Source organism: Idiotropiscis lumnitzeri, chromosome 21 (genome assembly GCF_059441095.1).
Source record: "Idiotropiscis lumnitzeri isolate Australia: NSW breed Sydney's pygmy pipehorse chromosome 21, RoL_Ilum_1.0, whole genome shotgun sequence".
Taxonomy (NCBI): Eukaryota; Metazoa; Chordata; class Actinopteri; order Syngnathiformes; family Syngnathidae; genus Idiotropiscis; species Idiotropiscis lumnitzeri.
In genome coordinates this window covers 10,474,544-10,487,238 of record NC_142411.1, presented here as the reverse complement: position 1 = coordinate 10,487,238, position 12,695 = coordinate 10,474,544, and the positions used below count along the sequence as shown (strand labels likewise).

Genomic DNA, 12,695 nt, shown 5'->3' with positions numbered 1-12,695 from the left:
GGAAATTAATTGATTACTGAAATAACAGTTACCTTTCCATGCAAACCTTCTATTTTACGGGAATGTGTTTTTTAGGTCATGTCAGTGTTTGGCTTCTCGCCACCTGCTTTCAGAGAAACAACAGCCAAGAGCTGTACTCATTCCTACCGTAAAGCGACAATGAGCTGCGTTGCACGGCCACTTCCAGGGCACTTTTTCAGATAGTCGTGCGCAATCTAATGAGAGCCAATACAAGAGCATATGCTGCTTGGGTTTAGGGTACACTTGCAGAGAGACATTAGATTCATTATTGAAATTGTAGTGTGCACTATGTATGTTTGGGCCAATGGTATAATTCCAGCAACTAGAAATGTGTTTTCCTGATACTATTTGATCAAAAGCCAAACGTCAGATTCTCCCATTCCAGAAAGATGACAGATTAGTTGTTCCTAACACTTTTAACTTTTAAGGTTATACATGATACCTAATGCTGTAATTTTGGAAACGTATAGTAGACGCGTGACAGCAAACTGGTTATTTTTTCATCCCCTGACTCCTGAGTCCTGATTCTGTCATGTTATGGCTGACACCTGACACAGATACAACATGGGGACATATATAACCATATCCATATAGAACCGTATCTTTAACCAATTTCAAAATATAAGCTACCCCACACGACTCACAATCAAGTGTACCGGTATGTATGGAGACACTTTTATCACACTCCACATCACAGGATAATAAATCAAGATAATCTTTCAAAACATCCGGTAATTAGGCCTTTATTGACATTGAAGGAGGATATTCAATTTTACACCGTTTGTTGGTATTTGTATCCTGTTTATTTACTGACATGTGCTGGGTTAAGATGACTTTCACACGCAATTTGTTGCTCTGCCATCGATAGCCTGGGAGGACCACACTGCTATATTATATTACTGTAACACCAGCGTTAGTCCACAGTCAGCCCTCAAGGAGAATTAGTGTGATAGTGTCAATGTGATTTAGTCACTATGAATGATGTGGTCATCATGGGTCTATTATACACTACTTCACTGCCCATCAAGACGGCCATTGACAATGACACATTATAACCAAAGAATGCAATGGCAGTGTTGACAAAGGGAAAGAAATTAATGTTCACAGTCAGTTCAAAATTCCCTTTTCAAATTCTCAATCTGAAAAATGTCCAATCCATCACTCAAAATCTATAATCCGACCCACATTTACACACACACACACACATATATATATATATATGAGAGTTATAAGACCGGGTGAGATTTCCAACTGAGCAAGAAACTTCGGTAGCCCAGCGGCGCGACATCTTTTGGATTATATTTGTAGCCCTGTTGGTAGATTTTATTTGGAAGGAATTTCTCTCTCTCTATCTCACTGTCTCCCAGAAAAATAAATCTACCATCTGTATAGCTATCCTTCAATGTGTCTTGGCAAACTTTATCAAAGTATGCAGGACAGGTCCTCAGTGGCACCATCTCAGACAATCTACTTCACACTGATTAAAGCAACGTCAAGCCCAGCTGCTGCTGATTCTATAGCCAATACAGATACATAATGGGGGTGTTTTTGTGTGTGTGTATAGGTGCGTGTCTGTGTGTTTGGATGCAGATGGAAGAGAGAAGACAAAGAGAGCATGAGGAACAGACTGCGAGGTGTAGAGATGGATTTGATGCATGACGGACACAGCAAAAATGAATGAGAGAGAGGCGGTGTCAAGAACCTTTGTAGTGAAACATCAAAGAGCATCATTGAAATCTCAGGAGAAACTCTTCACCCCCAACCCACCACTATTACTCATCACATGACTCTCAAATCAGATTGGCTGGGATTAGATTGCAGAGAGATCTTCACTTTGACATCATATACCACTCACGCAAGCACGCACGCACGCACGCACATATATTTTGTATTATATATATTATAATTAACTAATTAATCACAAAAAATTCCATGATTAATTGTGATTAATCACATTTTTCAACTACTATTTTTTGCAAAGCTTATAACATATATTTACTTGAATAATATCTTGGAATTGATGCAAAATCACCAAATATGAAGTATATTTAATTCAAAGACTGTTCTAATAGCTTCCTTGGATTCTTGAATACGATCTAAATGGAGACATCTTAACAGACATTTATTATAGAAACATTTCTCAAAACTGCCCACAAGCGCCACACTCCAGCAGTGTTGGTTTGCAAGGCCCAGTGGAAACCGTGTTTTGTTCTGAGACGTGCTAAAGACAGCTAATATGGCACAATATTTGCAAAGTATGCAAATTTTTTTTAAGTAAATCAAACTGAGTTAAAACATTTAACTGAGTTAAAATTTTTGGGATTAATCACCTGAGTTAATGCTTTAATTTTTGACAGCCCTAATATATATCTATCTATCTATATATATATATATATATATATATATATATATATATATATATATATATAGATATATATATATATATATATAGATATATATATCTATATATAGATAGATAGATAGATAGATAGATAGAATGATATATATAGTGCACTCAATTTGCCATTTTAATCACATTCAATTTTTCATTTGTTGGACTATGACATGTTTGTTTTGGAGTGGGGACAGGGGCTGTTGGACACACGAAAGACAGATCGGAGAACCTATGAAATTTACTGAAGGAAGTGACAATGCAAGTGTGGCATGACAGACTGATCAACTGACCATAACAGTTTGGTCCAGCTTGAATAAAACGGCGGACTGATGAACGACAGGAATAGTAAATTGCCTACCTCTGACTACAATTCTTAGATATATTATTATTATAACCTCTTGGATTTCATAACTTGTCTGCAGTGTAGAATAAAATTATAATGACATTACAGACAATACAATGGTGACAATCCTGTAAATGTATGCTGATTCCAACCGAGTTATGGCACTATTAATATTAATTTCTTACATATCCCCTAGTGGCTGCTATTTTCTACTCAAAGATGGGGTTTCCTTCCCCCATTTCGCCTCTGTTATTATTATCCTCTTTGCTGCCTGGTGCTTTCTCTTCCGTTTCTCTGCTCCTGACACCATTCCTCTACAGCGTTCTCCACATCTGAAGACTTCCTGCCTAACACTGCGTGGGACCAACGTAGTGCTGTGGTTTGCACATAAGCTCATTATTCGGACTGACTGATTTACACCGTTCCCACATGAGGGATCATACTGCACAGCTTTTATCAGCAACACTGTGGATTGCTTTTGTTGCTCTTCATGGAAATATAGTTTGTCCTACGTGTGATTATGTCCATATGTTTTATTTGATCGTTCATCCCTTGGCCTTGCAAATGTAATACAGTATTTTATTTTTCTTTCTTAGCTAACTTTGGGTTAGAGGCAGAGTACACCTTGGACTGATTGTCAGCCAATAGCAAATTTCAAACATCATCATTATAATTCATTCAAATGTTTTCACGACATATGCACCGTTAGATCGCTTTGCAGTAACACAGTTTTGTTGATAACAGCAGATTTTGATTGAACAGCTGCCCAAGTCTGCGGCTTCAAAGTAGAAAAGAAGGCGTTCAATGCCCTAGTAGGCTACTGGAATCCTAAGCCAGACATTGTGTATTCAACTCCCATCTGGGTTGTAAAATATCTGGTGAGTTGAGAGCCATAGACATGCATGTCCAACTATATATGCAACTGTATATGCATAATATGGCTAATTGCCATGGTTTGACGAAACAGCTCTCTTAGACTCTGATTGTCAAATTGAGCTAAAATGACCCATGCCGATGCAAGAAAATGCAGTTTTTTCATAGGTGATATGGCATGACTCCCTCTTGTGACTGACTCCAAGCAAATATCCATATTTCATAATTGCATTGCAGAATAGGCAATTTGTCATTTTTCTTTCTGGCATTTCAAAAATGTTTAGAAATAAATGTTTTCCTGGTCACCGCTCATTTTGTCTCTACCTCACGCTTCCACAATTACCACAGTTATGGACACACAGTGGTGCCGGTTAAGACCTGCTTTTATGGAGCAGTATAAAATACATAAACAATTTGCATATACTCCTCCCAGATTTCATAAAATTAATAGATCCTGGACTGATATTTTTCACAATATGGACTCTACATTCATGCCCAGCGTAAGTCAAGCACATAGCATGGTCAGACGTGAGAATAGGAACAGTATTCTTTCTTCACAGTAAAAAACAGACGGTTTGCGCCGTTGTGGGAGTGAATAGTGATGCTTTGACATGGCAGAAGCAGAAACTGTACATTTATAAGCAACTGCAGGCAGACCACAGGTGGATGAATTAAAGTTGGCCAAATTAACTCACTCCTGTGAAGTGTAGAATTGTTGATACCATCGGGATAAGAAAACAAAACAAAAAACTAACAAATGGTTTTATTAGCATGAGCAAAGGTTTCTGGTTTGGCCCTCCTGTTATATGTATATATATATATATCCTACAGCTGGCCAAAAGGCTTAGGGCTGAAGCTGCAAGCTTATAAATATCCTTACCCAGATCAGCCATATGCTATATACATCAGAGACAGAGGCAGAGAAAGTCTCACATGACACACTGCTTGATACCTGTCCCAGCCCATCTTTTGTTGCAAGCCGATTACATCTTTCATCTTTGCTCCTGTCTCACTGATACGTACCTCCACCGATTTGAGATACATCGCTGATATGCATTTCATCTGAGACAACCCAATTGCACAGTGTACTTCCAGTACACTAGTGTAATGAGGTTGTGGCATTTAAAATTTTGAATGAAGGTTACAGTGATCTTGTGGTTCAGAACAAAAAACATTTCTTTGGGTCTGGTTTTAGTCAGACTCATTGTATTTAAAACCAGTTATTTTAGTTCAAGGTCAGATTAAATCAATTGAATTATCCTTTAAATAACTCACTTTCCTTAATTAGTTATTTCATCCTCACAACGAAGCACCCAGGGGGCCTTTGTTCAGACAGAAAGCATCCCCGCAGACTTCAACCTTCAAGCAGTCAAAACCGCCATGTCTGTGTGGACTGATTGATTCTGAGGGTCAGCAGCATCTGAACAGCCAAAGGGTGTTTGGAACATCAGCACTGAAGCTGTTTCTGAAGTGATTATGTCTTTCCCCCTGGTTGTGCTTGTCCAGCTTTTTGATCTTGGTGACTTCAATCAATACATATTGAACGTGATTCTAACACCCATCTATTTAGGGGCCTCACTGATTGAGTGCGGGGTCACCAGTTTCCTAGCCCTGAAATGAACACTAATCGTAATTTGTTCCACAAATCTATATGAGAATGAGTCTTTATCTTGAACCACTGGGATAAGAGTGTTTCCCTGTGAATTAAAAATGTCATCAAGTTCTGATAAAACAGCTCCTCGTAGTTCTCAAGTGAATCTTTACAATCTCTTCAGTCACCATTGTTCACAGTTATTGCTCTTACAACATTTAAACCACCTTTGAAGCTCCCATCTCTGTCTCCTCAAAAGAGGATCATTTGCTAGCCACATTCCAAAGCAAGGGGAGTCGGATATGTGAGATTGAACGCTTTATAATCTGATATGCAGAGGCGAGAGAAAAGTTGAAGTTATCAGAATACCAACAAAAAATTGAAGGCATTGAGAACATTTAATCAGGGCAACCCATCGCCCATTACTTATTTTTGAAAGTCATTAGTTTGATTATTTAACAACCAGGAAATACATTCAACTAGAGAAGAAAAGTGCCAAAATGCAAATAAACCAAAAATACAAGTTTTAATGAGTACCCTCGTTCAGTTGCTGTGACAACGCGCTGGCTCATTGCTCCAAGCCACAAGTCTGAACATCTTAATGAATAACTTACATGTTTGTACCAAAAGAGCCCAACACTTCTCCTTGTGGCGTTGTCATCTACACCCCTGCTGCTTTACAAAAAAAAAATCCAAGAGAACTCCACTGACTACTGTGAGTCCAAAAAAATATGACGTTCTAATTCCTCCTTGTTTTTAAACGCAACTTTTGGCATGCCAGCATGAAAAAAACCATTAGCCAAAGCGTTTACCCAAATCAATCAGGACCACCGTGCTGTGACTGCGCCAGTTGGAGTGAACTGAATAGTTCACGAGAGGGAAGAAGAGCTCTGAATAAAAGAGGTGAAAACAGTTAGCATGCTGCCGAACCTCCTGTTTCACTGCCTCAGGCATCCACAAAACAGAGTGAAAATACACTCTGTGAACTCGGCATTTAATGCGTGAATAGGAAAAGAGGCACTTGGGGGCTCTTCAGTCACCTAATGCATTGGGGAAGCTTTGCATATGTGAGACATTGAAGTCCCCCCTGCATTGAAAATGTCTCTTTTGTTGGTGATAAATCAGTAAGTGTACATAAGCTGTAATTCATGAAGAAAATATATTGGGAAAATAAAATCTAAATTATGGATGAAAAAAAATTGCAGTTAGATTTTTTTATTTCATTTGTTATGTTGTACATTAACAAATATAATGCCAGACTTGTTCAAACATATGGGTAAGTAACCGGCAACCTTGGATTAAATTCCAACCAATGGCACTTATAGACAAACGTTCACATCTGCGGACAATGTAGAGTCCTCAATTAACCTGTGTTAACAAATAAATGTTTCGGGAATGTGAGAAGAAACCAGAGTACCTGGAGAAAACCTACGCAAGTATAGGGAGAACATGCAAAGTCCACACAGGAAGACCAGAACCAGGATTTCAACTGCATCTCAACTCAATGCTCAATGCAATGCTTTGATGACTTTGATTTTACTACCTATAATTACAAGATGAAAGGAATATGTATATAGTACAAACTCCACAGGAAACCATTATTAAAATCCCACCTTTGTTCATATTCTGACAAGTATTTTTGGATATTTGCTCAAAGAAATCATCTATATAGTCTCATTGTACTCCTTAAAAATAACCTTAACAGTTTATTATTTTATGCATAATTATGCATTACATAATAAATCAAAATCAGTAATAGTGAGAATGAAGTATATATATCCCATCACTCTTGCACCCTGAGTTGTAATTACACACACTGTACCATATTTTGCGCTTAAGATTTTCCTCTGCACCGTCCTCACAAGTTACAATTTTATTTACTCAATCATGCCTTAGCTCCTATAAATATGAAGGTGTTTGTTTTTTTTTACGTTCTACAAATTTCAATTTACCGTAAAATGATTAATAACAAATTGGAAATAACAGACAGATAGAGCGAGAAAATAACGTCATGTTAAAGCTGTGAGGAAGCCTCATTTCTTCCTCGAACTGCATCCTCAAGGCAAAACTGTCAAGTTGTCAACAGACATGCACTCACACCCACACGCACACACCCACGCACACACACATTTATGCACACGGTGGCTCTGCAAAGCATACCACCTTTCCATCGGTATTTCCGTAATTTCAGTCCAAAATGAGGCAAAAAGACACAGGAAGCATCTATGTGCAATTCCAAATAATCCAACAGCGACACGACTGACTCCAAATAATAACAATAATGGAAGTTTAAAAAAAATAAACAAGACATTATGCGTAACGATGAAAACAATTATGTAACAAAGCCAGATGGCTGTAAACTGCTCACCTTCCTCAGCAGGTTGCAGATCCTCTCGATGTTTCGAAGTCTCTCCCTCTGGAAAACGACAAAACAAAAATAAATGAGATCACTTCGGTGCATTTACCGAACGCTGTGTCTTTGTTGCGTTATCTGCTATGATGCTATCTATTTACTGATGAAACAGAGTAGCGTTGACGTTCAATGTTTTTGCTGTGTTTCATTTTCATTTTAAACTGTTAGGGAATTAAAAGGTAATCGGGAAGGTAATATTTAATCACTACTAAGATAATTGTACCCTTTACTGTGCTTTCTAAAAATACTGAACTATGAACAACACTTAGAGCAGGCGGGGGCAAACTACGGCCTGGGGGCCGCATGCGGCCCGTTAAACGCTTTAATCCGGCCCGCCGATCTTGAAAAAAATGAAATGAATAAACCTTGTTAAGGTTTTATTTTCTAAATACTGCGGTTTTTCAAAAATATCTATATATATTGTTGTATTGCTTTTGTTCACTTTCATTTAAAATTAAATGTATTTTTTTTCTCCAATGAGGTGAAGTTACCAAAACACTCCATCCACCTGCTCCTGGTCCGGCCCCTGTGTCAAATTTTAGAACCCATTGTGGCCTACCAATCAAAAAGTTTGCCCACCCCTGACTTAGAATTACGACCTCTTACTTGAACGTTATTATGGTAAAGGGGTTTCATGTCCCAATAATTTTAGGAGAAAGAATGTTGGCTTCATTTTCAGGGCAACTGCTTACAAAGGAGGGCCCAGACAGAGCTCTGCTCACGACCCCTCCTGACGATTAGATTCTGTCCCTTTCCCTCACCTGGATGTGTACCACTCAATGGCAACTGCATGCTGGCTGTAAGTGACCTGACCTGGCATAGCCCAAAGATGTAATGTGGGTCCCTTTTCCCATGACCACCCATGGTAAAAACAAAATGGGTCAAAGATAATGGCGGGTCGATCCATGTCTCCAGAAATTGGCTCTTGAGGCATGGGACGTGAGCTCTCTGGCAGGGAAGGAGCCTGAGCAGGTGTGTGACAGCAAAAGGTCCTTGCTACATGTATTCAGGCTTAACTGGATACATGGCTTGGACTCTTTCGGAGTCCTTGGGAGGGGTTCTGGAGAGCATTCCTACTGGGGACCCGTGTTCTGTCTGGGAACTTCAATACTGACAGGCAGTGACAGTGAGACCTGGGAGGGTTAAATGTGAGGATTTTCATGGATTGTCTACCAAAAAAACACAATGTTCAATCATAATATATGCCTGTGTGTGCATGTGGAATCCAAGCTGCACTTCACTAATAAACTTTGTGGTTGTCATTGACCTTTGGTCTGCATGTGAACTGATCACCACCTGGAACTATGCTAGCTCTGATGGCGAGGGACTTACAGACCCAAACCTTAGACTGGCTGAATCCCTTTTCATGAAGAGTTTTAACTCCCACCTAGGGCAGAACATGAGGCAATTTACAGGAAGTGACCGTTTTTCTATGCAACGATTACTGAGGCGGTGGACCGACCCTGTAGTTGTAAGGTTTAGTCCTGTCATAGTGGGGAAAGTAGAAGCAGGCAGTACATTTTTGGGAGACTGCCTCAAAAATAAACTGATGAACTGAGATGTGTTCTGGAAGTGAAAATGGAATGTTTTACATATCCAACAGTTCTACAAGTTTTTGACTTTCTGGGGAATTCACATCAAGCGGAATAAGAGCTCATCACTTCGCATAAAGTCTATGCTAGTCCACACGACTAACCGGTGTGGTGTGGCATCAAGAAGCTCACAAATACTTGAGAAAAACATTGTGTGACTATTAATAATGTGTTGGCTTTTCAGCTTGTATAATAACGTGTAAAAAGCTTCAGAAGCACAAATCAGCACTCGCCAAAGTGCTGACTCGAGCGGCCACTATTTCACTTAAGCTTTTAACGTCATCATCAAATATTAAACAAATTCCCTTTGCATCGCATTCTGGGTTTCTTCTGCCAGTGTTGCTAGTTCTAAAGAATGGGAGGTGTAAAACTTTGGCCTCTGTTGATGAAGTATTTCTAGCAGTGTCAGAATAGTCGTTCTTGTGGTTATTTAATGATTTATCTCTGCTTCTCCTTTGCTGACAGCTGTCAGAAACATGAGTTACCTGTGAATGAAGTTTTATTAAAACTGTCTTCAGACTGCAGGGATATCTGATTAAAATAAGATTCCTCCTCAAATCCAATTTTTACGGCTGATTGTCCACATTGTTTTGAGCAAGTGTCCAAATTGGATTTGGCCTTGTTCAGATTAGGCCACATTATTCACTTATCTGACAGGTTGCTGGAGCAACAACGTCAGAATGGAGGCATTGTCCTTCGGGTGTAGTGTTTGATAGCTGCACCACAGGGAATGCTTTCATAAATGGATTCACTTCTACAATCGAGCTTTGCTCGTATGGCACTATCCCCCAACAGACCATTAAGGCAATGCGTTTCCTTTGTCCTCGGACAGCTGTTTGCAATTTCTTTGACGTGCTCCAATCTTTACCGCTGCACACTTCGATTGGCGATCTCTGTTATGGCGCATTGGGTCTTGCGTGGAGGAGAGTGACGTCACAGACAGTCAAAACAGATTGGTATGTTTAGAGCTGTTGGGAATGATACACATCTTGTCCAAATCCGATATGAAACAACCTGCCTAATGTGGTTTCAATCCATCTCCCCAAAGTCGGATTTCATGTGCTTTTTGACTATTCAAACAAAATAAGATAAGATGTCCTTTATTAGTCCCACAATGGGGAAATTTGAGAGCTTTCAAAGTTTGAATTTGGATGGGCAGGAGAGTGGGTTTTGGGTGGCAGTCTGAACAAGGCCTAAAGCTACAGTATGTGTCTACTGTATCTATTTATGTATATTTACACGATGTGCCTATGTGGAAATTGTAGTTACTTTGTTGAGAAATGTTTGGTTCGTTCTATATGGTCTTTGCTCTTGTGCCAAGAAACCATGTCAGTAACAATTTTTCTCGTTTTTTTTCATCCTTTAGATTTGCTTTTGTTTTGTGTCTTCATCATGTTTTGTTTTATGTTATCTGGAGTTTGTCCTGTCTTCTCCATCTGCTTGTATCTCTTCCAGGTGAGCATTGTTGTCTTTTTAGTCTGTGTGTATTTCACGTTTTCACTGTTTTTGTGGAATCTGTCTCTTGTCATTGTTTTTGCCTGCAGTGGTGAGCCTGTCCTGTGTGTTTTTTTTTCTCATGTTGCACAATGCATCAGGCAAGTATTTGCAGCGTGCGACCATATTTTCCGGACTATAGGGCGCACCTGTATATAAGTCGCACAACAACAAAAAAAAGACATAGAAGCCGCGACAGGGTATAAGCCGCATTATTCTATGTTGAAAAAACATTTTCTTTACTGCATGTACAGAACAATTTTTAACTGTGAATGTACATAAAGGTACATAAACAGATTGTTAAAACAGTGCCATTTAACACGGCAACAACTTTGCAAATTAAAACAGAACAGACCCAAGAGAAAAAAAAATCAAGATTTATCTAGCGTATTTTCTGAACTATAGAGCGCCCCCACCGGTGAAGGAAATATCCACAGAAAAACTGCACCGTTGTATTAGCCGCATGGTTCAAAATCTAGGAAAAAAGTAGCGGCTTACAGTCCGGAAATTCGGTACCCAAATCACCACTTATGTATGTCAGTAGTCACAGCCATTGCCATGAACCTCAAAATTGAGCTCAGGTGCATCCCATTTCTCTTAATCATCCTTGAAATGTTTCTGTGATTTCGTTGGAGTTAATCTGAGCTAAATTCAGTTGATTGGAAATGATTGCGTAGGAAAGGCACATTTGTTTAAATTGACAGAACGTAAGCCAAGGAATTGTCTCTAGACCTCCAAGACAAGATTGTGCCAAGGCATAGATCCAGGTATTGGCAAGGGTAGAGAAAAGTGCTTTTATAAAGTTTCCATTAAGCACAGTAGCACCGTAATGGCGTCTGTAAATGGAATACGTGTGGAACCATCAAGCCTCACAGATACGGCTAGCATTCTTAATTGAGCGAGAGGACCCTTAGTCAGAGAGGGGACCAAGAACCCAATGGTCATTGTATCAAACTTCCAATGTTCCTTTTTTGAAAGTGGACAACCATCCCTAAATTAACCATCACTGCAACAATCCACAGATAAGGCCTCTGTGGTAGAGTGGCCAGAAGCTACTCCTTAGTGAAATCAAATGACTTAAGTAACGTTATATATTTAACTCATTCACTGTCAGCCCAGGTAAAACGATTGTACTTTTCAGCTTTTTGTGAAATGCGCTATATAAAGTTGTATTGTATTGTATTCTATACCCGTCAATGGCAATGAATGAGTTAATAATGGGAGGCGTTTTAAGTGAGTTTAAGTTTCACCTTGGCCAGGCTTAATTTTCAAGTAGAAATTGACCGAAGCACAACTTTGGTAAAGTAGGCGGCACATGCGCGGAGATTTTGGGGGGCTGATGCTCAAGCGCCACAAAAAAGAGATAGCCATAGACTTTTTATATCCCCTGTATATTACTTTGTAATATTCATCCATTCATCCATTATCTGTGCCGCTTCTCCTGACAAGGGTCGCGGGCATGCTGTGGCCAATCCCAGCTGTCTTCGGGCAGTAGGCAGGGTAAACCCTGAACCGCTTGCCAGTCAATCGCAGGGCACACAAAGACCAAGAACTACTCGTGCACACACTCGCAACTAGGGGCAATTTAGAGTGTCCAATCAACCTGCCATGCATGTTACCAGAGTACCAGGAGAAAACCCACACAGGCACAGGGAGAACATGCAAACTCCACACAGGAAGCCCGGACCCGGAAATGAAATCTGCACCTATGTACTGTGAGGCCATTGTGCTAACCAGTCGTATAATATTCATTATTTAGCAAAATTGTTACAAATTTGCAAAACACACATTTTTAAATACTGTTATGAACATATTTCTTTGAGTAAACGTGACTTTTTCTTTTCCTAGTTTTGGCCAGGACGAAGTATTGACATTCTGCCGCATAATGTGTTTGCGTTCACACTTCTTTTTTCTCCAGGTTTTCAATTAAATAAAACAACTGAAATGGTCTGGCTTGCTAAATTGTCTTTCTG

At 39.5% G+C, this 12,695-nt stretch overlaps 1 protein-coding gene across 4 annotated transcripts in view; it reads right to left on the bottom strand.

The window, feature by feature from the left end:
- Positions 1-12,695, bottom strand: part of cnih3 (cornichon family AMPA receptor auxiliary protein 3) — a 53,580-nt gene that overhangs the window by 18,349 nt on the left and 22,536 nt on the right. For all 4 annotated transcript variants that reach the window (XR_015840192.1, XR_015840193.1, XM_088286535.1 and 1 more), the window contains exon 3: positions 7,592-7,639. Coding sequence is in view for 2 of the 4 variants with exons in the window: in XM_088286535.1 (XP_088142661.1) it covers positions 7,592-7,639 (48 nt within the window). In the remaining 2 variants the exon portion in view is untranslated. The remainder of the gene's footprint in view (positions 1-7,591; positions 7,640-12,695) is intronic.